General features: G+C 42.7%; 1 protein-coding gene across 7 annotated transcripts in view; it reads right to left on the reverse strand.

Annotated features, from left to right (window-relative positions):
• Positions 1 to 2804: 2804 nt before the first annotated feature.
• LOC148022094 (transducin family protein / WD-40 repeat family protein) overlaps positions 2805 to 24424 on the reverse strand; it is a 135171-nt gene continuing 113551 nt past the window's right edge. For all 7 annotated transcript variants that reach the window (XM_087697723.1, XM_087697719.1, XM_087697722.1 and 4 more), the window contains 2 exons: positions 22369 to 22429; positions 2805 to 3215 (listed from right to left, as the gene is read on the reverse strand). In XM_087697723.1, coding sequence (XP_087553849.1) covers positions 3000 to 3215; positions 22369 to 22429 — 277 coding nt within the window. In that variant the 3' untranslated portion in view covers positions 2805 to 2999. The remainder of the gene's footprint in view (positions 3216 to 22368; positions 22430 to 24424) is intronic.

A 24424-nucleotide genomic window follows, 5' to 3' on the forward strand; every position in this document is an offset into this window, starting at 1 on the left:
ATGCTTGTGTAGCTAAGTGGAGGCATTGGTAAGTCATGAACCTAACCCAAGGTGTGCCCCCATGCCATTAGGAATCTCGTGGAGGATAGATGCCAATAGTGTGAATGGTTATCTAGGTAGATACTTAAGTTGCCAAGTTGGGTTTAGAAATGCTTCTATTGATATATGTAGAGTCACAATGGAAGAAAAACCTTTGTGCATCAAACATCCCCTTGGAGGGATGGAATGATAAAACCAAGATGTGTGGGAGTAATATACCATACACCCTATGGAGGGTGCATGACCCACCAAGTTTTGCCATGGCCCAATAACTTGAATTAGAAGATGGGAGTTCTAGATGATTGAGAGAAATAAGAGCATTAGACTAGGGCTACTACCACCGTTGTATACAATTTTCAATAAAACATGTTTCTTATCCATACTTGATGTATTGTCTAAACAAACCTTGTGAATTAACTTTCTAGCCAAAATGAAGTCCTTTTAAATGTCAAAAATTATAATAGGATGTTTTCTTAAATAGCCATAATAACATTGTGAATTAGCGAAAAGGGATTGATGGATACACAAATGGTTCCACTTAGAGAATAATGGACTCAATTTAAACAAACTTTCAATTTTGATGATGAAAACTTGACACAACTCTAACTTAGGAGTTGCCAACACAAGTCGCAAGCACCATGCATTACATGCCAAATATTAGAAATATGTAGTTTTGAAACACTAGCTTTCTTATCATTGACACGTGTTGGATCTTACACACGCTTCAAGCCTCTCCCTTTTTCTTTTTTTGATAACCCACAGTCTAAAAGAGTAGTTTTGTTTCAAGCAAGCTTTATAGAGTATATTTACATGTCAATACATGATCTTAATTTATCCTCTTTGATTATCATGTGCCCTTCATTGGTTAAACACCTTCCAAAACACTTGAAATACAAAAATGGGCATTGTTTTGTCATTAAATTAGACATCTAACAACATATGATTGATATTTGATTTAGACTCTCATGCTACAAACTATTAAGATATAGTTGCTTTCTATTATTCAAAAGTTGATTCAAGCAATGCTTTTTATGATTGGGGAGAATGTTATCTAATATTGTTTACACTTAACATACTAATCCCACATTGTACACCCACTCTTCATTTATTAGCTCATGATTGTTGTGTTCTAAAACTCACCCAAGGTTAATATTCAACAATGTTCTTTACAATACTTGAGAAGCCTTTTTGTGTATAAACAAGTAACATTCCCAAATATTATTTTCCAAGGATGCATTGAATTAGGCGGGGCATGAAAAAAACTTAGTAAAGCTTGTTATGACTTTTTGGGAGTTCATATTGTGTCAATCGCTTGAGGGTGAAATCTAGTGTTTTCAATATATTTGTTCAACAAAAGTTGAACAATATGGCATTAAAGCATGGGTCTCTATTGACCCAAGCTAGTAAAAGAAAATGTTCTAGTCTTTGTTAAGGGTTTTGAAGAATGTTTGTCCCAATTGTTGAGAAATATAATAGCCTAAGCCTTACAAGCAAAGCACAAAATGATGTCAATGGAGTGCAAAATCATAAAATTATTGCTTGCCTGGTTTCAAGGAACAAATAAAGATGCGTGTTTCCCAAGATAGCCTGCACAACCTTGGCATGAAGGGTGTATAGACTAGAAAGAAAACCCAAAAGTTACATCTAGACTAGCAATACATGATCAATATGATGCTGAAAAGACAAAACGAAAGGACTTTCTCTATCAATAGGTCACCACGATGGAACTTCTACTTTTGTTCAAAACTTTGGCAAGTACTTTATTTGCTTAGTACAATGAAGTCCAATTTTGATAGGATTGTGTTGGTACTCAACATTGTGAGAAAAGTTCATTCACAATTCAAAGGAACATAGAGTCTTCAAAGCCAACCAACCTTCTTGGGTCCCTGTGCTCATCCCAAATTGATGGATGCGCAGTGGAATTCATAAAATGATCAGTTCTGTTTTTGGTCTAGCACCATTTCCTTTTGCATGATGGATAACTCAAGGAAGGAAGGACTCACATTAAAGAAACGTTTGACGTGGTCCAATGGAGCAACTTCTTAGTTTGATGTGAAGAGGCTGTTCTATATATTACAGAAGTGATGAAATGATGGAAATTTTAGCAATTGCAAATACTAATCATGCTCTTTCAGAAGATGCTTAAAGAACCATAATACAAATTCAACCATTGATGGAGTGTGAGCCCACATGCTTCCATTGACCTTTGATTTGTTCCCAAACACCCAGTCCCCTACTAGGATGCAACCAGATCACACACAACATGGTGCCAATTGTCCAGTGGCCAGTAAACACTACAACAGGAATCACCACATGAATGCATGCCCCACAAGCTTGAATCAGAACCTTGTCTTTGAGCTTCAAATACTTCAACCAATTCGCATGTGTATGCACACATGCATGAGCAAATAAAACACTTTATACGTTTACATGGATGTATATACCTCTTATTCATCAAATTACTGCAACATAAATCTGATTGATACAGATGCATAATGTGTCTGAACAATTTGTATGACTGGAGATGCCAGAAGCTAATATTCTCAATCCATTGCCTAGAGATAGCTTCACATGGGAGGACCAGACTGGCCTATTCTCATACAAAACAGCCTTGGTGTGCTAACAGCTCCATCAAATTGCACCACTATTGACAATCCAGCTGCTTTGAGAAGTTAGCAGCGTTACATGTAGTAGCAATTACTTATACAATTTTCAAAATTTGAATCCACATATATAATATCTAATTTGAGACTGAATTACGATGATTAAAATGAGCAGCAGCAGGCATTCTGCATTATTGCATGTTTGGATTTCAAATGCTTTACATTGAAGAAACATTATACAACATATACAACCCCGAACAGATGCAAATATTGTGCTTTTGCACTGTCAAATTTACCAGGTCCTTACATAAACCTCTGCTATAAAGAACTTCAAGAACTTTATGCAACTTACTGATTTTAGTCGCTGTCAAGACCATAGTAGATATCAAATATTGGATCAGGTTGCTGAATTGTCTGTCTATTTTCATCCTTTTCTCCATGCAGATGTCGCCATTCCACAATTTTCCCCTCCCATGAAGAACTCACCAGAAAGGGATAATAAGGATGCCAACTGCAATCCCTAACTGTTGACTGGTGAAACCCACGCAGTTGGCCAACACATTGTCCATTGATCTGCACAGATACGTCATATCCTTAAAACGTATCACTCTCTCCAGCATAAATTTCAAGCAAAGAAGCTGTACAAGTTGTGTTCTAAAATACATCACCCCAAATTCCAAGCATAAGATTTAACATAGTTGCAGAATTGCTGAAACAAACACTTGCAAATGTTTGGAAACTGGTAGCCTGACACAGACATACCTCACTCCTGTAAAGTGGACTTAAATTTTTGGGGGCCTTTACAATACCCTTTCCATGATAGGTTGTATTACAACAAGAGCCAAATATGTTGGCAATGCCTCAATATTTTCTGATGGTCACTTGCCGTCTTAAACATTTTTTCCACTTTCAATGAGACTAGCATACCCTACAAGGCATCTTGCCCAGCTGAGCATGTTGACAATCTTCACCTGTATCTGAAAGCTGGAGGTTACACAAAGTGTTCTTTTATAGACAAATCTAACCCTAAAATTGTATAACCATCATAAAAACCCTAACCCAAGTGACACTAGAGTCTTAGGTGACTAGGGGTAACAAACGTCTTAAGTGACACTTTTAATACAATAATAAGTCTCAAACATGGAACCAATGCCATTAATGTGGAGCCAATGGGATGACCTACAAACCCCCCTCCATGATATGGGAGAACTAATCTAGAAAAGATGACAAAATCCTAGACTATTAAAAATATACAAGGTCATGGTTGCACAAATTCATCCAAGTGGATATAGCAACCCATGATAGTACTAAGTATGATAGATCATGGATCAAGGCTTGTTAAAAAGCCTAGAACTTTGTTTGAGGAAGCGCCTTCATGGAAAGATCTTCCAAGTATCTTCATTGGGTACATAAGACAATAATATATCTCTAGTTGACATTTGCTTGTGAACATAGTGGTAATGAGCTTCAATATGCTTTGAGTGGGCACGGAACATGGGGTTCCATGAAATGGGCAAAGCACTCTATCTATCACTCCAAAGAAGTGTCTAAGGCATGTCGTGAGCGTAGAGATTTTTAAGTACCTTACAAAGCCGAATACACTTCATTGTGGCTATGAATGCTGCTCTGTACTTGGCTTCAGAGCTGGAAGTAACAACTTTAGTTTGTTAGCATTTCCCTTTAGGGCATATGCTTATTCAATGGTGGGGTGACAAGGTGGTGCAGGTCTCCAAAAAATTACCCACTATTAACTTTAGTTAAGTGGTCCACTTAGCCGTAAAATGAGTTTATTCTAGAAAATTAAAGAAAAAGGCTGCTCTCTCTCTCTCTCTCTCTCTCTCTCTCGTGCATGCGTAAAAAAAAGGATAATGCTCTTGCATGCGATAGTGCACCCTTGTTCCTTATTGGTAGAACCAAGAAACAAGAGATGTACCTAAAAAGAACCAATTGCTACTATGAGAGGGACTCGTATCTGAACATCCAGCCCAATCACTATCTAAATGTCCATGTAGAGTAAATGAAGAATCACCCTTGTAGAAAAGGCCTTGGGTGTCTTTAAGATATCCAAAGACATGCTTCATTGCTTGCCAATGAAGTATTGAAGGGTTATGCAAGAACTTGCTCGAGTAAGGGACAACAAATTGAAGGTTTGGCCTAGTGTGACATAAATAGATCAAGCATCCGACGGCCCCTTGATTAAAAAGTAGCATCGAAGGGTCCACTCATTATTAGCAAGATTGTTAGCTCACGTGTGAGTTTGTGCATGCCTATCAAGGCTAGGCACATCATTATTATTTAAGACATTATTTTAGTCAACCAACATTTAATGCTGGCCAACCAGCTCCTCTATTTGGCCTATTTTGTCCCTATTTATAGTGGGACTCCTCCTCCTCAGTCATCATCATCACCATTCACCATGTGGACTTCTTGTTGGAGAAAGGAGCCAGTTATAGTGCCCACGCAACTAGTGACTCATTGTTGTACGTGACTGTCTCGTGTTTTGTATATGGATTCCATTTCCCGAGCACATCTTTGAGTTCTCTTCTTTACCAGTGTTCTTCTATTTTCTTTCTCTTTTGTCTTGTGTTCAACAGCTTATTTCAATACCCTAAAACAGTACCTCATCAGAGCACCCATCTTGCAACCTCCTGACTAGACAAAGGAGTTCCATGTTTACACAAATGCATCGGTCAAAGAGCTAGGCGTTGTCTTATGCCAAAAGGGTTCTTCCAAGTTGGATTAACCAATATATTATGCAAGCCAAAAGGTCACTAATAGAGAACGGAACTATACAGTGACAAAGCTTGAGTGCTTAGCAATGGTGTTTGCGTTGGATAAGTTTCGACACTATCTGTTGTCGACACATTTCAAGTTTTATGTGGACCATGAAGCCCTATCCTTCACGATGAACAAAGCAGATGTCAAGGGAAGAATGATGAGATGGGTCCTTTTGTTTTAAGAGTTTGATTTTGAAGTGGTCACTAAGCCTAGCCATTCCCATGTCCTAGCCAATCATCTGTCCACGGATCCCTCAAACTGCAGAAGTGGAACAAGATGATCCAGACCTCCCTAATGCTTTCTTATTCTTGGTTGAGACTGTAACTCCCTCGTATGCACACATAGCTAACCTCTTGGCAACTCAACATTATCCCCCTGGCATCTCGAGCCGTGAGAAGAAGAAGCTTCTGTTAGAATCAGCCCCCTACACCTTGCTAGGTGGTGCACTGTACAAGAAAGGAAAAGATGAAGTGTTGCAAAGATATGCTTCCATTGCTGTATCACTTCTGACATGCTATCAGATTGCAGGATCTAAGCTCCTATTGCATGCTTTTGTGCTGATTACACGCCAACTCTACCTCCTGTTGATTTGGCAATTGCTGCCTGCTGCAATTGCCCTGCCTTTTATCCTCTCAAGGCTGTGTTTTTGCACCATTCGTTTGAGTTTCCCCTGTTTGCTTCTTCAGATTGAGGGAAGAGCTTGGTAGCTTCTTCCTCTTTTGCTTTCTAGTCGAGGTGATGCGGCCATCCCTTACAACTCTCTAGTGCCAAAGAGGGAGAGTGAGAGGGTGGTAAGATGGGGTAGCTGTCATGAGGACATGTATTTTTAAAACCTCACTTAACATGTGGATTAGTTTTTAATCACATAATTAAGTAAATGTTGCACATGTGAAGTGCAATTGGGGTTAGAGTAAATTTATGAGCTTGGGACCAGAGAAGATCACAGGATAAGAAAAAGAGAGCAGCTGATCGTCATAGGCGTGCTTTGCACTTTGCAGAGGGAGATTATGTATTGCTGCGATTTGAAAAGGCATGGCTGAAAAAGATGAAGGGCAAAGAGGGATTGTATCCAAAGCTGTCTATGGGGATACTATGGGCCATTTCAAGTGTTGATATATAGAGCAAAGGTCTAGAGTATTACTTGATGCTTATGAGGGAGCTAGTATCTCTGCTCCTCAGTAATAGACAAATCTAGAAGTAGTGGATCTCGAATGTATTCAACATACATTCAGGATACTATAGCTGAACAGTATGTTTTGCCAGGAGATCACTATTTAGTGTACTAGATACTATGTTTGGTATGTAGATTGGTATGGTTTTCACTACAACTTTGAAATTGTACATTTGCATCCATTATGCTCAGTGTGTAATCAATTATGCTTGGTATGGCATTGGTTATGCTTGGTATAGCATCAATTAATGATCATCAGGGGTTGATTATAGAATGTTGGCTTTCAGCGTATGATCATTAATATTCATTCGTATTCAGCTGGTTTTGTGGACAACAACATGTCTTATGATGCCATTGATGTTTCAGCCATGGTTTATGCTTAGTTTTCGCTATACTATAGTTTGGTTTTGCCAAATGAGTTGAGCTCATGAGAAATGGACATGTCACATGATATTCTGGCAATGTTTTTAAGATTCTTTGCGAATCTTATCTTATGTTATGTTGGCTGGTAATTTTCAGCATATGTTGGGCATATAGAATGGTTGATTGTGCAATGTTGTCTTGACTATGATGCCCTATGGAAATTCTAGTGTAGTACTTTGCTTTTGATGCATTTGGCTGTGCAATTGAGGACGATTGCAAGGATTTTGAGGGAAAGGGCTGTCGTGAGGACATGTATTTTTGAAACCTCACTAAACATGTGGATTAATTTTTAATCACATGATTAAGTAAATGCTGCACATGTGAGGTGCAATTGGGGTTAGAGTAAATTTACGAACCGGAGACTCCAGAAAATCACGGGATGTCAAAGGCAAAAGTTGTTATAAGTTATATTGCACAGGTACTTAGTGATATCTGGTGTCAATTGTTGGCCTAGATCATTCATTTGGCCATAAGTGTCAATTGGTGACACTAGAGATGTGGCATTTAATAATACGTAATGCCGATCTAATGGTCAAAGATGGCATAGAGAGACTCGGGAGTGGAAGATGCCAAGCCAAATTAATTATTGGCCGGTTAGATTATTTTTCTGGGCACCAAAATAAAAATTAGATTAATTTTCGATAATTAAAGGCTGAAAATTACTATTTAATGATGGATAATGTTGAAAAAACCATTTGGGAAGCCTGCCATTTGGCAAACTTGCCCATATAGGCTGGTAAAAGGCTGAAGAAGAGGAAAAACGAGATCATTCTTGCTGTAGCAAATGTGGGAGAGCTATGAGCAGCCATGGCCAGCCTATTTTCAGCCATTGCAGCCAGCCACGAGCGAGTTTTGAGGAGGTGATTGCAGATTTGGACCCTCCACGGCTGGGCGACTGCAACTAGGTACAAGGTGACAACTGATTTGGATGTCTCATCCGTAGGTGACAACATTTAATGCTGTTGTGGCAAGGCAACAGCTGCATTTGACTGACTTTCAGTCATTCTTTGCAACAAAACTCTAAATTTTCCCTCTCTATAGCTTTCTTTCTCATCTCCTAGCCATTTCATAGCCTTGCTTCAAAGATCTCAGCATTTGGACAGGTTGAGAAATTGCAAATTTCTCTGCTATAAACCCTAATTTACAACAAAAATTAGGGTTTAGCAACAGCCTCAGGAAGCGTGCCAGAAATTGGAAGCTCCAAGACTTGGACTTTTTAGGGCTGAAGGTGAATTTCAGCTAAATTCAGATGGAGGACTAGCCAGCCATTGAATTTGGGGCCTTTTCATCGTGTTTGAAATGGATGAAGGCCAACTAAGTGCCCGAATCAAGGGGCAAAACAAATTGAAGACTTGCTGGTCACTTTGGACAGCAAGGGGAGTTTGGATTGCGAAGGGGATCGGGAGAATGCCATTGTAAATCTTCTTTTTCTTCAATAAAGCTAAAGAAATACCGAAAGGGGCGGCAATTTTGGGGCCAATTAGGTGAGCATTGTCCAAAATCAATAGGTAAATTTGTATTTTCAAATTTGCATTTATTGTTTGCTGTTGTAACTAAGTTGTGATCAGGGATTTACCACCCATCCACGTAAGGAAGGCTGGTTTCAGTAGCCGAGCCTCATCTATACAGGTAAGTAAGTGCACAAATTCCAGAGAGGGACATCCTTGACGCATTGACCGAAGTCTGGTAGGTTCAAATCTTGAAGTTGGTTATTTGCCACAGAGGGGGCTTGGCTCTTAGTCTTGTGCTCACAAGGGGACACTTTGGCGGTTGGAAATCCATTGTCACATATGTTCAGAGGCATTTTTGACAAGATGGTATTGTATCCTACGATGAGACATTCATGACAAACATAGAGACATGCTATGATTCTTCTCTACTTTCAGGAGTTGGAATGATCAATATTGACATCAGGTTCTCTCCGAGGCCCCTTGGCGGTGGCTTGATCACCCATTGCTTGGGTATCCATGGTTCTATGTTGTATGGACTATGATGAGTTATTATCCTTGTATTGCATTAGATCATCTATGATTGAGAGTGGGTGTTAGCAGGATTGTCAGCTCATGTGTGAGTCTATGCATGCTTGTCAAGGCTGGGCACATCATTAGTATTTTAGGCATTTTATGCCAGTCGATCAGCATTTAATGCTGGCCAACCAGCTGCTGTATTTGGCCTATTTTGACCCTATTTATAGTGGGACTCCTCCTCATTAGTCATCATCATCACCATTCACCAAGTGGACTTCTCCTTGGAGAGAGAATTTGGTACTAGTGCCCACCAACTAGTGACTCACTCTTGTACGTAATTGTCTCACGTTTTGTATATGGATTCCATTTCCCGAGCACATCTCTGAGTTCTCTTCTTTTGCAGTGTTCTTTTGTTTTCTTTTTCTTTTGTCTTGTGTTTAGCAGTTTATTTCAGCACTTCTATGCTTCCATTGTTGCACCACTTTTGACACTCCTATCATCATAAGAAACTTTGAAACCAAGCTCCAAAGAAGTAATCTTCAAATTGAAAGCACTAAAGAAGCTGTCCAATATACTTGGATGTGTCATGATGATGCCCCCTCAATGGTGGTGAATTGGATACTGAAATAATAAAGAAAATTGAAATATGTCATGGCCAAGGTTTGATGTACATTAATTCTAAATGATGCGATTTGACTAACATCGGTCCCAATGACAAGCACATTATCAACATAAAGTATGGAAACAAGAAAATTTGATCCCTAGTGTCAAATGTAAAGAGTACCCTGTATTGGCTGATTTACAAGCCAAGATGCAACAGATGAGAATGTATGCAGGTGCACCAAGCCCATGGACCATGCTTTAAACCATACAAATTCTTCCTTAAATGGAAACTTTTTGTTTGGAGCCTTTGACCTCAAATCCTAGAGGTGGTTAAACATGTATCTATTTGTTGAGATAGCCATGGAGGAATGCCATCTTGATGTCCATCTGATGCACATCTTAAGGCAGCAAGGGCAACAATACTCCTTACGGTACTAATGCAAGAGAGAGGGGCAAAGGCCCTCAAAGTCAATTGTTGTTGCTAGGCATAGCCCTTGACAATTAGGCAAGCTTTGCTCAATGTCGAATATGATATTCCAGAGATTCTTTTGTGGCAAGAACACGTCACATCATGTAAGTTCATATCTAGCGATTGGTGCCATCAAGCTTGTCATCGGCACCAAGCATATCCAACAAATCATCATTATTATTAATGCTGGCCATGAATGCAAATCAGTAAATAAGATGTCTAGAATGAAAATAAAAAAATTGAATCCTTGAAATATAGAGATGTCAAACCACTTGAAAGAATGAGGTGTTGGCCTCTTATTTATGCCAATAAATCTAGAAATAATAATTCTTCTCTTGCTAGTTTTGAGTAGTAGAGACAAATATGCTGAAATGGATGTCCAAATAAATAGTGTTACCCAATAAATGCAGCAAACAACAGTATGCTAGAATCAATGGTTGAAGGCTTATGATGCTCCAAAGATGTGGAAAGCAGCAGAAATAAGTAATATCCACCTAATAGATGCGCCCGGAATATAAAATGTGTCTTCAATGTTGGAAAAAATCACCAAGAAAAAATCCCAAATTGAGATTTTTCACTTGCAACAATGAAATTATATGTTTTGAGGCAAAAGCCCCAAATTTTGGGTGGCGAAGAAGTGAAATTGAGCAAATACCCCAAATGTTTTCAACTGATTGAAGATGAAATTCCAGAAATTATGAGGAATTTTTGTGTGAGTGTCACCCAATGTCATGCTAAATATTGAATTGAGCAGCAAATGTCATGAATTCCAAGATTTGCAAATAACCCCGAAAATTTGCTGGAAATTGAAGAGAAATTTGGGTACTTTTGTGAAATTTTTAGCTGAATGTTGCTCAATCTAATGCCAAACAACAAATTAGGTCTCAATTTAGATGAATTTAGTCTAAAATTGGCAAAAGCCCCAAGTTGCTTGTGCTTTCGTAGGCTAGGTTATGAGAGCTTCATTTTTTAAGTTGAATTCATTGTCTAGTCAAGGTCGATCATCCTTTACTGGTAATCCTTCGCTTCATGGCATGGTTGTAAATAGCATCTACGTTGTCTATCGCTCGCCTATCAACATCTTACATATAACTTTGAGATGTAAAGAGTCTCATGTCACTTACAAAATACATCTCATGATACTTAAGAGTTTGAACCAATCAAAGATAATTGAATGCATGAGTTAGCATGTATGACATAGTTTGTTTCAATAAACAAAGATTCTAGAGCCAACTATATAATATATCTCACAATTCTTTAAATTAGAATTAATCAAATGCAATTAAAGGCACATCTTAGCACCCACGACTCGCTATTGGAGACATTTAATAAAAAACCCCAAATTTGACGATGACTGGTGGTGAATTTCTCACTTTCCATGAAGAATTTCTCAAATTAATGAGAAACCCCAATTTTGGTGATGATCTCAACCGGACAAGGCCAATTTGAGAAAATGCCCCAATTTGGTCAAAAAATGCACTTGGGTGGGGTGATTCATATGAACAAGGGCTTATGTTTGAAGATACCAAAAGTTGGGAGGTGTCAAGGCATCTTGGGGAAGCTAACATTGCAATGTGAAGAAGTGTATCGATAGGTGAATGCAACGAGCTAATTGTTCATGTGGCGAACAAAAGGGTAGAAACTTAGGGAGCAAGTCGGCGTACAAGGAGATGAGCAAATCGGCAAATTCAAGGTGGAGTGTTTGCTAGAGGGCATGGGCTGCAAATAGTGAGGACCAAGGGACAAGCAGTGATTGGGCACAAGGCAGCTCATTGCCCACAATGGGAGACTAAGGACTGAAGGATCAATGTGTAAAAAAAGGGATCAAGAGGTGACGTTAATGGTGGCATGATGATGTGCAGCCATCCAAGACTGTGTGTGTGTGTGTGTGTGTGTGTGTGTGAGAGAGAGAGAGAGAGAGTCAATCACAAATGAAACCCAATGTGCCAATGAATGAATGAAAGTAAAATGCTCAAAAGACCACAATGAATAATGCCACACTTAATGTGCTATGTTTACACATTGTCCTTTTATAGACAAACCTAACCCTAAAACGGCTTAGCTGTAATAGAAAACCCTTACCTTGGTGACACTAGAGTCCTAGACAACTAGTGTATCTTAAGCAATAGTTTAAACACACTAATGAGCTTGAAACATGCAACCAGAGGCATCAACGTGGAGCCAATGAGATGGCCCACACCCCATCACAACCTTGGTCTCTATTGTGCCGTTAAAGACCATATTGAGGATTTTGCTCCATACCTCCTAAGCTTTGGGACAGTTCCATAGCCAGTATCTTTGCGTCTCCTCTAGCTCATTACATCCCACATATGTCCACAGGAACCCTACCATACCCAACCCAAGCCATGTACCATACATCTACATGCTCCGATAATGATAGCTGCAAACATTGTTAGCCTGCTCTTATTCAGTCTCAGTCTGTCATCTCCTGGTTGTGAGCTCCTGTCAGAGTCTGACAGGAGACAGAGGAGCTCTGTCAGTGTGTTTTCAGTCTGCTTTAGTCAGCATGTAGCCCTGGGCATTTTACAGCCCAGATCTGGGCTGTTTTTGGGGTGACTGCCCACTATTTTGGGGAGTCGGACCAGTTCTGGTCAGTCGGACCAGAACTGGCCAGTCGGACCAGATCTGGCCAGTCGGACCAGATCTGGCCAGGTCGGCCAGTTTAGCTGGTCGGCCAGTTTTCTGGCTGGGGGCTATATATAGCTGCCCCCCAGTCAGTCCAGCATTCATCTCATTCATGCTCTGCAGGTTCAGCACTGCTCCCTCCGTCTCCGTCTCCGGCATTGGTGCTGCCTCTGCTTCCAGTCTGTCCTGGTTCCCTCACTGACGCTCTGGGCTGCATGCAGGGACTGTTCTGTCCATTCCAGTGTATTCAGCATTCATCTCAGTCAGTGCAGATTTTCTTCCTTCATTCTCTGCTTCATCTCTCCTCTCCTCTGTGTTCGTGTTCTTCTTTCGCTGCGCACTCTCACATGGTATCATCGCCTGATTGAGAGCACGGAGGACGCGAGAAATACCTTACTGCTGCTGTTCACAGTCCCACAACAGCCAGGCGATTCCTTCAGGAGGCTGCCAACAGGTCTATTCCAGCCAGGCGACTGCATCAAAAGGCTGTACAGCCTGCGTTTGCTGTACACAGGGGCTGCCACGTCATCCAGTGACGCAGCAACCCTGCGTTTGCTGCCAGGCGACCTCCTCTGCTGCAGGGCGACCCTCCTACAGCCTGCGTTTTGCTGTTTTGCAGGTCGCTTCTACCCTGGCTGCTCCTATCCTGCAGGCGACCTCTGTCTGGGCAAGTTCCCGGTGCTGGTGGTCTCGTTTCTGGTGTTCGCCATCAGATCTATTTGCGTTTTGCAGATCCAGGTGGCTGTAGGCACTTTCTGCCTGCATCTTGGTGGTTGGTGACCACACTGTTGGTCCTATTTCGTCAGCGGCACAACTTTCTTTGGTATTTTGCAGATTGGAAGATGTCTTACCAGTTTTCAGGCTTTGAAGACTCAGAGGATGAGCTTCTTTCTCATCATTCCTCTGAGCGGAGGCGGGACTATTGTGAAGTTCGACAACGGGATGACCCTCCTCGCACTCGTCCTTCTTCAGTCCATGCATCTCAGAGGGTTCCATCTACTGCGAAGGTTTCTTCAGTGAAGACTGCATCTACTGTGCGGATGCCTTCCTTGATTCCCTCTATCCAGGTGCCGATTCTCCCTTCCTTTCCGAAGGAAGACAAGTTGGATGGTTCCAACTATTCCCTATGGTCATGCAAGGTGGCTTGCATCCTTGATACCTTTGATCTGTGGGATCTTGTTTCTTCGCCCATCGACCGACCCCCCATGGATTCGTCCGATGGCACCTCTATGGACCGTGCAGCCTTATGGGATCGGCTCAACTCTCGAGCCCGTTCCTTTCTTTTTATGAGTCTCCATGATTCTGTTCTTGTACATGTTCACAGGTTAAAGACCGCGGCGGAAGTATGGACAAAGCTTGCGTCTTTGTATCAGCACAAGACATTTGCCCACAAGATTTCCCTGGAGAAGAAGTTGCGGATGCTCAGTCTTGATGGTTCTTCTTCCATGAAGGAGCACATCACGAAGATGGAGGATATGCGAGGCGAGCTTGCCTCTCTTGGTCGTCTGATATCGTCTGAGGATATGGCGATGATTCTGTTGACTCAGCTGCCATCACCCCGCTATGATGTCTTCTACACCAGCCTCATCACCACGAGAACCCGTGAGACTCTCCTATGGGAGGAGCTTTCCCCGCTTGTCTTGGAGCATGACGAGCGACTCAAAGAGGTGGGAGCCAGTGGCTCCACCAAGGCATTTACGGCTGCCACAGGTGGTGGCAAGAAGAAGAAACAAAAGAAGGAGAAGTCCAAGGACAAGAAGGAGGAAGATAAGAAGGATGCGAAGGAGAAGAAGCCCAAGTGTCCCCATTGTGGGAAGGGCACTCATCCCGAGGAGAAGTGTTGGCAGAAGTATCCCCATTTGAAGCCTAAGGAGAAGGACTCCAAGGCGGCCCCAGCCACAACAGAATCTGCGTTTGTGCATCTCTTTGTTGAGGAAGACACTGCCCTAGCTTCTACCACTCAGGAGAAGCCTTGGCTCGTCGACAGTGGCGCATCTTCACATATGACCTTCCGTTAGGATTGGCTTCAGGATCTTCGTTCCAGAGGGGGTACAGTCACCATTGGTGACAATTCTACAGTTCCTGTTCATGGAGTGGGGACTTTACCTATGTTTTCAGACAGGCGGTCTTCCTCCGCCAAAGTGCTCTATGTGCCTGATTTGGGTTTTAACCTATTATCTGTGCATGGTCTTACTCAGTTAGGTACCCGAGTTATTTTTACTCAGGATGCAGTCACAGTGGAGGATGCTTCTACAGGTGATGCCCTTTGGACAGGTACACAGGAGGGTGGGCTTTATACGCTCACAGCCTTGGCTGCGCGGACTTCCCATGAGCTTGGGCTACTCTGGCATGCTCGGTATGGTCATTTGAACCTTGATTCTCTTCGCCGGGCTTCTACGAGGAAGATGGTGGAGGGACTTCCTGATTTCCCTCCTCTTCACACTTTGTGCCCTAGCTGCTTGAGGGGCAAGCAGCACAGGCAGCCTCACCCGCAGGTTGCTTCTAGGAGGGCTACTTCACCGCTTGAGTTGGTTCATACCGACCTTTGCGGACCTATGGGCACGGCCTCCCTTGGGAAGGCCAAGTATTTGATGCTGATTGTGGACGACTTTAGTCGTTATGTGTGGCCTTATTTCTTGGAGTACAAGAGCGAGGCGTACTCCCGTTTCTGTGAGTGGCAGGTGTTTGTGGAGACCCAAACAACTTCCAAAGTCCGTGGTGTTCGAGCTGATCACGGTGGAGAGTTCACTTCTCACCTTTTCTCTCAGTTTTGCAGGGATCATGGTATTCGGGTGGAGTATTCCCATCCGAACACACCATCAGAGAATGGTGTGGTGGAGCGTGCAAATCGGACCATGATTGAGATGGCCCGATCTATGCTGGAGCATAGGAGTCTTCCTCATTTCCTTTGGGGTGAGGCGGTGGCTACAGCGGTGCATATACGCAATCGCTCTCCGACTTCGGCGTTACAGGACATGACTCCATATGAGGCTTTCTTTGGAAAGAAGCCTTCCGTGTCCCATTTTCGCATCTTTGGGTGCGATGCTTTTGTCCATGTGGACAAGAAGAAGAGGAAGACGAAGTTCGACTCTAAGTCGAGAAAGCTTATCTTCGTTGGTTATAGTACGACCACGAAGGGATATCGGCTCTACGACCCGACGACGCGGCAGGTTGAGGTGAGCAGGGATGTGATCTTTGATGAGGCTTCGGCCTCTGAGGATCCGATTGATGGTTCTATTTCCGATGTTTCTTCATCATCGACGGACCCCCCCCCCACCTTCTCTCCCTTCACTTCCTTCCAGGATCACCCTTAGCACCCCCCCTATTCCTCCTCCTCCTTCGGCTTCCCTTACCCCTTTGGTGGATGTGCCTTCGTCTTCTACGAGCTCTTCTACCGCCTCTTCGGGATCTTCACGGGATACACAGCCTTCTTCAGATGCGGAGGATTTACCTTCACTCGGTGAGGGGGAGTCCCTCTCCGATTTGGGTGCTTTACAGGTTCCGGAGACCCCCCGGTCTCCCTCACAGAAGGAGTCTCTCAGGATTCCTTTATGGTATCGCTGGCTCATGCAGGATTCAGGTGTTACTCACTTTCCTGCTTTTTCTACAGGTCCTCGTCGATCAGCCCGTTTACAGGCCCAGCGGGATAGTTCACTATGTGTGAACTATGCTCTTATGTCACAGATTCTTCAGGATTCCGAGCATCCTGGTTTTCTTGTGCAGGGGAAGGAGGATCATGTCTACAGGCTGCGGAAGGCTCTTTATGGCCTAAAGCAGGCTCCTCGTGCTTGGTACCAGCGGATTGACCGCTTCTTTCTACAGAGTGGCTTTGCGCGCTCCGCTTATGATCCCAACCTCTACTTACGGGTTGTGGATTCTCTTTCGGTGTTCCTCATCTTGTATGTGGATGATCTTATTATTACAGGGAGCGACACTCAGCAGGTGGAGTATACTCGGTCCATTCTACAGCAGGAGTTTGACATGACGGATCTAGGGATCCTTCACTTCTTTCTAGGTCTGGAGATCTATCAAATGGCACAGGGCATTTTTATCTCGCAGCACAGGTACATCTCCGAGCTTCTTTCGGAGTTTGATATGGCTGAGTGTCGGCCTATCTCATGCCCTATGGACCCTGAGTCCAAGCTTTTGACAGCTGGAGTTCCTCTTACCGATCCCACCCGTTACAGGTGCCTTGTCGGCTCTTTTATCTGGCTGCTTCACACTCGGCCGGATATCTCCTTTGTGGTGGCTTTATTGTCTTCCTTTATGCAGACTCCTACCCAGGATCACTGGCAGGCGGCCTTGCGGGTTCTTCGCTATTTGCAGGGGACTCAATCCTTTGGGATCATGTATGGAGATGGGATTACCCTTTCTGGATGGAGTGATTCTGATTGGGCAGGTGATGTGGATTCGCGACGATCCACTACAGGTTATGCTTTCACCCTTGGATCTGGTGCTGTCTCTTGGAGTAGCAAGAAGCAGCCTACTGTGGCACTTTCTTCTACAGAGGCTGAGTATCGGGCCCTATGTTCGACCGCTATGGAGGCAGTTTGGCTCCGTCGCTTACTCGCGGAGATTGGCTTTACCCAGACCGGACCTACGGAGCTGCGCGTGGATAACCAGAGTGCTCTTGCTCTGGCCAAGAACCCGGTGTTTCATGCTCGTACGAAGCACATTGAGGTTCAGTATCACTATGTTCGAGAGCGGATCGTGGATTCGGAGCTGGTGGTGGTCTATTGTCCTACGGCGGGCAATGCAGCTGATCTCTTTACGAAGCCTTTGCCTCAGGCTTCTTTGCTTCATCACATGCGGTTCTTGGATCTTCAGTCTCTCCCAGGAGTTGAGAGGGGGTGTTAGCCTACTCTTATTCAGTCTCAGTCTGTCATCTCCTGGTTGTGAGCTCCTGTCAGAGTCTGACAGGAGACAGAGGAGCTCTGTCAGTGTGTTTTTAGTCTGCTTTAGTCAGCATGTAGCCCTGGGCATTTTACAGCCCAGATCTGGGCTGTTTTTGGGGTGACTGCCCATTATTTTGGGCAGTCGGACCAGTTCTGGTCAGTCGGACCAGATCTGGCCAGTCGGACCAGATCTGGCCAGGTCGGCCAGTTTAGCTGGTCGGCCAGTTTTCTGGCTGGGGGCTATATATAGCTGCCCCCCCAGTCAGTCCAGCATTCATCTCATTCATGCTCTGCAGGTTCAGCACTGCTCCCTCCGTCTCCGTCTCCGGCATTGGTGCTGCCTCTGCTTCCAGTCTGTCCTGGTTCCCTCACTGACGCTCCAGGCTGCGTGCAGGGACTGTTCTGTCCATTCCAGTGTATTCAGCATTCATCTCAGTCAGTGCAGATTTTCTTCCTTCATTCTCTGCTTCATCTCTCCTCTCCTCTGTGTTCGTGTTCTTCTTTCGCTGCGCACTCTCACAAACATAACCTCAAAACTCCTATGTAAGTCTCTAATCCCAATGTCCTGAAAGATCCAACAACTACATCTCATGGTTTAGAGTCTAAGCACTTGTGGTCATTTTGTCCTCTATACTAGAGTGAATTGAGGCTAGCCGACCTGATTTCAAGCGTCCACTTTTGGGCTCGCCAATTGATAGTCATCTCTGGCACTCCATTTTTGAATTTATTAGCAAGCTCCCTCCTCCACTTTTAGTCATCATCATTCACTTGCAAATAAATACTGATCTTGGTGGAGAGAGGGAGACCACACCCATTGCCGGTGACTAGTGCTCAAGCTTTGTACCATTCTTGTGCCTTCATATATGGATTCTATTCCCCGAGCATATTCTTCTTGAGTTCTTGTGTTCTTTGCAGTGATCTTCTTGTTCTTTGTGTTTCTGCAATCTATGACAGCAGTTACTTCCTACTTGCATTGCTGCCTCCTATCTTGACATGGTACCAAACATCCATGTTAGTGTTCTTGGTGCTGTTTACTACTGCAGGTGAGTGTTTTCCCCCTTTTGCTCCTGCTCCTACCTGCATTTGATTGCTGTGAATTCATCCAAGCCTGGATTTTTCAGCTTGAGAACCGTAATTTCTGCTGTAAATTAGTTTTTGGACAACATAAACACTGCTATACACCTTCAAACAGCTAAGCAAAACTGAGAATGGCTGAGATTTAATGCACACTTCTTGAGAAACTGATAAAACCTAATTACAGCAGTAATTAGGTCTGAATTCAGTAAAACAATGCCGAATATCTTCAGATTTGGTGAGATGAGGGAGAAAGACAATAAGGAGAGAAAAACCTTCAATCTAATGCCACGAAAGTGCTGTAATAGCAATTCCCTCTGTTTTAGAGAGACTAAGTCAAGTTACCTGCTAGTTTTTTGGGTCTTACTGCTGTTCAAAACCCTAATTTCTGCACAATGACCTCGTTTTTAGGATTTCTTGCTGTTTACAGCCCCATAATCTGTTCCAAAATCAAGTTGCCTTGTTGTCTTGATGCTTCAACAGCTGTCCCCTACTCACGACTACATTCTCCACCCTCAAATTTTCCCTCAACAGCCCCAATTGGGAGAACGGCCCAACATGGAAGATACACTTGCATGCAGCCCAAAACTGATGTAAACTTAACATTTAGCAAATTTCCATTTTGACTAGGACCTCCATGTGCAAAAACGAGCTACCTAGCCCTTGGCCCTACTCTCATTAAGAATAACATGCCAATCTCAATCAATTTAACATTCGTAACCTATTTGAACTTGAAAGTGTTGAAACTTTTCACAAACCTTAGTCTAGGACATTAAATCATTTAAATCTCTAATCTCCATGACACCAAATGCCATTTCCAAGGGGAAATTCGATATCTAACTCATGTGCCCCATCGGAACTTATTCATCACAACTTTTCCCAATGTCCCCCACTGCAAAGGCTAGGATTATTTTCACAGTGACACACATTTAACTTAATCTCACATTTACACCTCAAATGTGCACAATTTAAGTGTTCCAACTTAAGTATCCAAAGAGCATTAAGCTAAAATTTCACATCCTCATGATAGGGGTATTAGTGACAGCCACCTAGATGAAGCCCTAAAGGGTTTTTTTTAAATGGGGTGGTGATCATTTTGAAAGGGGGGAAGGTAAGCTCTTGTATTACTTAGAAGAAAGAAAGGTACAACATAGACACATCTCCAAACTATACCCTCATGATGCCATACGTATCAGGGTTCGTGATGGAGTATGGGGAATCACACCTAGAAAGTCAATTGAGCACACCACTTTTCCCCATATAGATGCATGTGGCTCCAACACCAATGTAGAAGCTACAAAGCCTTGAAAGTGGGGAAGGGGGAGAGGGAACCTCATACTCACCTCCCCCCTCCCCCTTCCCCCCTCCCCTTTTGAAAGAGCTTCTCGTCCCTTCCAAGCTTGCTGGGCTCTAGGCCACTAGTTACAAAGTTTTGCTAACCTATTACAAGCTAGGTTAAAAGATGCTTCCTAGTTCTATTACAATCTAAGTAGTGACTCAAGATACATTGGAAGTATTGGTAGGGTTCTCCTTGAGCCAATTAGTGAGACTTCTTTGCCCCATTCACAAGCCTCCACCTCTAAGATCCAAGTCACTTCCTTGAGGGGGCACCCTTTTCACTTGACGAGGTATTCAAGGTAACCCTTGTGTTCTTGAGCCAAAGGATTGCCTCAATTTCAAACAAGCCATTGGAATGAAGTAAAGGAACGTGCTGCCCCTATCACGTATCTGGGTGGAACTTGCATATATGAAGGCATAAAAGTCGTTATGCACACAAATGCTCTCTGGTAGGTTCAACTTGTAGGTGACTTCATTGAGGACTTCTATGATTCTGTATGGGCTGTAGTAGCAATGATTAAACTTGGTGCACATGCTCTTGGGCAGTGACATGTGCTTAGAACTGACTAGGACCATAATCCTCTTGGTAAAAAATACTTGTGTTTTTTGTTGACCTACATGATCATGGTGATTTTACTCTATTCTAGACTCTTCTTAGCTGCTGCATTTATTTATCTCCATTTCCTTAGGAACTCTTCTCCATCTTGGTGTCTTCAGCTTGCATTGTCCCCGAGGCCAAGGCCAAGGGGGAAATGACTTCCTTCCATGTGCCCAACTCCAAAGGGATGTAGCTTGTTGCTTTGTGGATTGAATTGTTGTAGTTAAACTTAAGTACATCAAGGTACGAGGCCCAATCCTTTTGATCCACTCGTGCATAGTTTTTCTAAGATGGTCTTCAATTCCTTGATTCACCCACTTGGTTTTCCCATCTATCTCAAAGTGAAAGGAGGATGAAAGTTTGAGTTGTCTCCATTGTTGAGAAGAGTTCCTTCCACATGTTGCTCATGAATGTGACAGCCCATGTACCTTAAAGATGTGTGAAGAAAAGATGGGTTACTTCCTTGGCAGTAAAGGGTGTTTGGCTGGGATGAAGTGTGCTTGAGTAGAAGTAGTTCACCACTACAAAGATGATGGTATAGACAAGGGATTTAGAGAGTTCAAACAATGAAGTCCATGCTTGTGACACCCCAAGGGTGATTTGATATGGGGCATGAGTTGAAGCAAGCCTCCTGGCTTATAGTGAGGGGCCTTCACCATCTGGCAAGTTTGACAAGTATTTGAATAATCAATGATCTCCGCCTTTACGTTGGGCCAAAAGAGTTGTCTCCTTAAGGCTTCTAAGGCATCTCCTTGTCACTTTCTAGCGCTTCCTTCACCAACTCTTGGAAGTTATTGTTGATTACACTCATTGCCCTTAAGTCTACCTCAACCAAGCCTTTGAAGTTTGAAGTTTGATGCCGATGCTAAGGCTGCGCCTAATTGCATATCTATGCTACCACCACCAATCTCGTTTAAAATTCTGTGGTCATGGCAAATATCTATCAGTCATGGCCAAGTGCTTTCACCCTTTCCTTTCCTCCCCATGTGGTGATTCAAACATGTGTCTGTGGAAGGTGACCTACTACCTCTACTAGACTCAATAATACATGCCATGTAGTTTAAAGACCACTCATACCAAAAAGTAATTTGCCTTCTAGGCTCAAGACATCAGTCACTGTGTTACTCCTCAAAGGGTAAGCCAAGATCAAATCCATTATGGAGGCAAACCCTTTGTCATCACATGTTTTAGCTCAGGGACCAACTCCTGCCAAGAATCTTAAACCATTACACCGCCTGAGCCTGTAACTGCTAGGCAGCCACTACTCCTGCCTTTTGACCTGCAGCAGGACAACTGTCCATGAAAATGATAGAGCAGTCATCAAATCAGCAAGCTTGAATAAACCAGCCAAATGGCTGTCTCTATATCAGTCTTAAGCTTGTTGACTCCTATCTCAAGGCCAGATGGCAGAGAGTCAAAGTGTCTGTAAACATCAATCCATTTTGCATTCAAATTGTTTACAATCTGCTTCCAACTGTTAAGATCAAAGAAACATGCCTGATCTACACTAACAGAAACTTACAATTTGCAGTTCAGGCACCAAATTCTTGTACCTCCCACAATCATGACCTTCAAAATGCATGCATCTTCTAAGTTTCAGATTTGTCTTCTATTTGAATGAGCAGAATAACTTCATGTTCTTGTTTGTTTTATTTATCTATTTGCCTTGTCTGCTTGATTGTTCAATTACCAGTCCTTTGTCAATATACATTGTGTTTGCATATATACAGGAAAAAAACGGTGGACTATTGAAATGATTTGTACCAAGTCATAGATGTAGACGCATCCATCATGTGATCCAGTGTATATATACTTCTGCCCAGTCCTGCAAAAGAATTATACAAGAACTGGTAACTCAAATCGTAAAGATGGTGTATCTGAATTGCCTATATTCATCAACTATCATCAAATTCAAAACAGTTCGCAAATGGAAAAGAGCAAGATTCCACAAAGCCATCGTACTTTGTCCTTGAACAATTTTGTTGTTTGTAACAAGCTCAACAAATATGATGGTTTCACTAACACAATTGTTTGTAATATGCACAACCAATAAGGACTCATAGTTGCAACTTCCAATGGCACAACGTGGTGGTCTCATTCTTCAACACACTCACTCTTTTAAACATGATGGAGTCACATAAGGCAACACAAAAGGTTTAACCTGATGTCTGAAGTCCCTATATTAATAAGCATCAATCGTTATAGTTGGAAGAAACAATTTCATATGCATGACAATTCTTGACAGATACAGGAATGAAGCCTGTTCGAGGTAAGTTGGGAAGAAAAAATTAAAGTAACTACTAAATGAACGCCAAAAAGCATAAAATATTATCTGTAGACAATAAGTGCAAAGTATTAGCAGATGTGTTATTCTATGTCATCTTTTTGTGTGCATGTCCTACTTGTGAGCCTCAGTTTGAGTCAGACAAGGACTTGCAGAGCTTTGTCACTATTTCAGTCTATAATTCACTTCATGTGTGTCGGTCTTCTTCATTTCAATCACATTAGCTGGAGACTGGAGTGTCTTCTCAACTTCATCTGGCAACTTCTTCACATGCACACTGATTTTAAGGAGTACATTTGCCACTTATGTCACATGGCAGCTGGGCGGCCTCATTTGCAGCCTGTAGACAGCCAGTTCAGCTGGTTGGACATCCTTTTGGACAGGTCAGCCTGTTTATTGGTCATTGCCTACTCAAGGTTTCCCTGATACATGCCTCCTACACACTCCACAATCATCCTCATTCTCACTCATCCTCCATCAAATCTTCTACCATTGGTCTGATGCCCTCATTGACACACCTCAACAGCGTGTAGGGGTGTTAAGCTTTAAAATCCATTATACGTTGATTAGCTCTTTATTACAGCTCCAAAACTCAAATATTACCAGCATCTCCTAGAGAATGTCAGTGTCCCATAAGTGAAAACCCTAATTTGGGAGGATCCACTCATCTATAAATAGACTGGCTACCTATCACTCAGCCCAATCCTATTTTGCAGACTATCAACGCATGTTCTCTACTGTCCACATCTGTTTTCGACAGATGTCCCAGTTGGAGGTTGTTGTCCATCAGCTGGAGCCATTAACCAACAATTTCCAGCCATCATCCACTACTTTGGAGTCACTAAATGCTGCACTCACTGCTCATCGGGCATCTGCATGCAGCCTGTGTTTTCAGTCCAACAGCTGTTGCCAGCGTGCCACATCCTGATTACTATTGCATTTCCTGTTCACAGCAGTTACCTGCATCCTTTTGACAATTTCCAACTTGCTGCCTACTCTTTCAAGCTGTCCAATCAAGTTTGGCATTGATCCGAACTCTCCAAATCTGTGTTTGCTGCTGCCATATGCATTTGGAGGTTGCATGTGACGTCTAGGATCTGTACAGAGTATCACACTCTCCGTCCTTCAAGGACACAAGAGTTCAAGGTTCTCTATTCACTCTAGATTTTGCATAGTGCGCGTACTACATTAAGCATTGTATTTATTTCATAAATTATTCTTTCAATTCTGTGTCTATTGTCTCTAAGTTACTCTAACCCTATTGAGTTCTTTTAGCAGCCTCTACTTCGTTGTAGGATTGTGTTTGCATTTTGTGTTCAAGTATTTCTTTACATGATATCAGAGCTAGATACTCTTTGAAGAGACCTAGGCCATTGATTGGAAAGCTCGACATAACAAATAGAAGCCTTTGAGATTTCACAGGCTAAGTATGATTTGATTCTCATGTACCGAGCCTAGCAAGCCATTAAAGGTAAACATAACCTTTTCCCTTCAGATGTTGCTCATAAATCTCAAGATGTTGCAAGATCATCAAAG

The sequence above is a fragment of the Lygodium microphyllum genome, chromosome 17 (genome assembly GCF_053477565.2).
Source record: "Lygodium microphyllum isolate KBCC chromosome 17, Lygodium_microphyllum_v1.1.10, whole genome shotgun sequence".
Taxonomy (NCBI): Eukaryota; Viridiplantae; Streptophyta; class Polypodiopsida; order Schizaeales; family Lygodiaceae; genus Lygodium; species Lygodium microphyllum.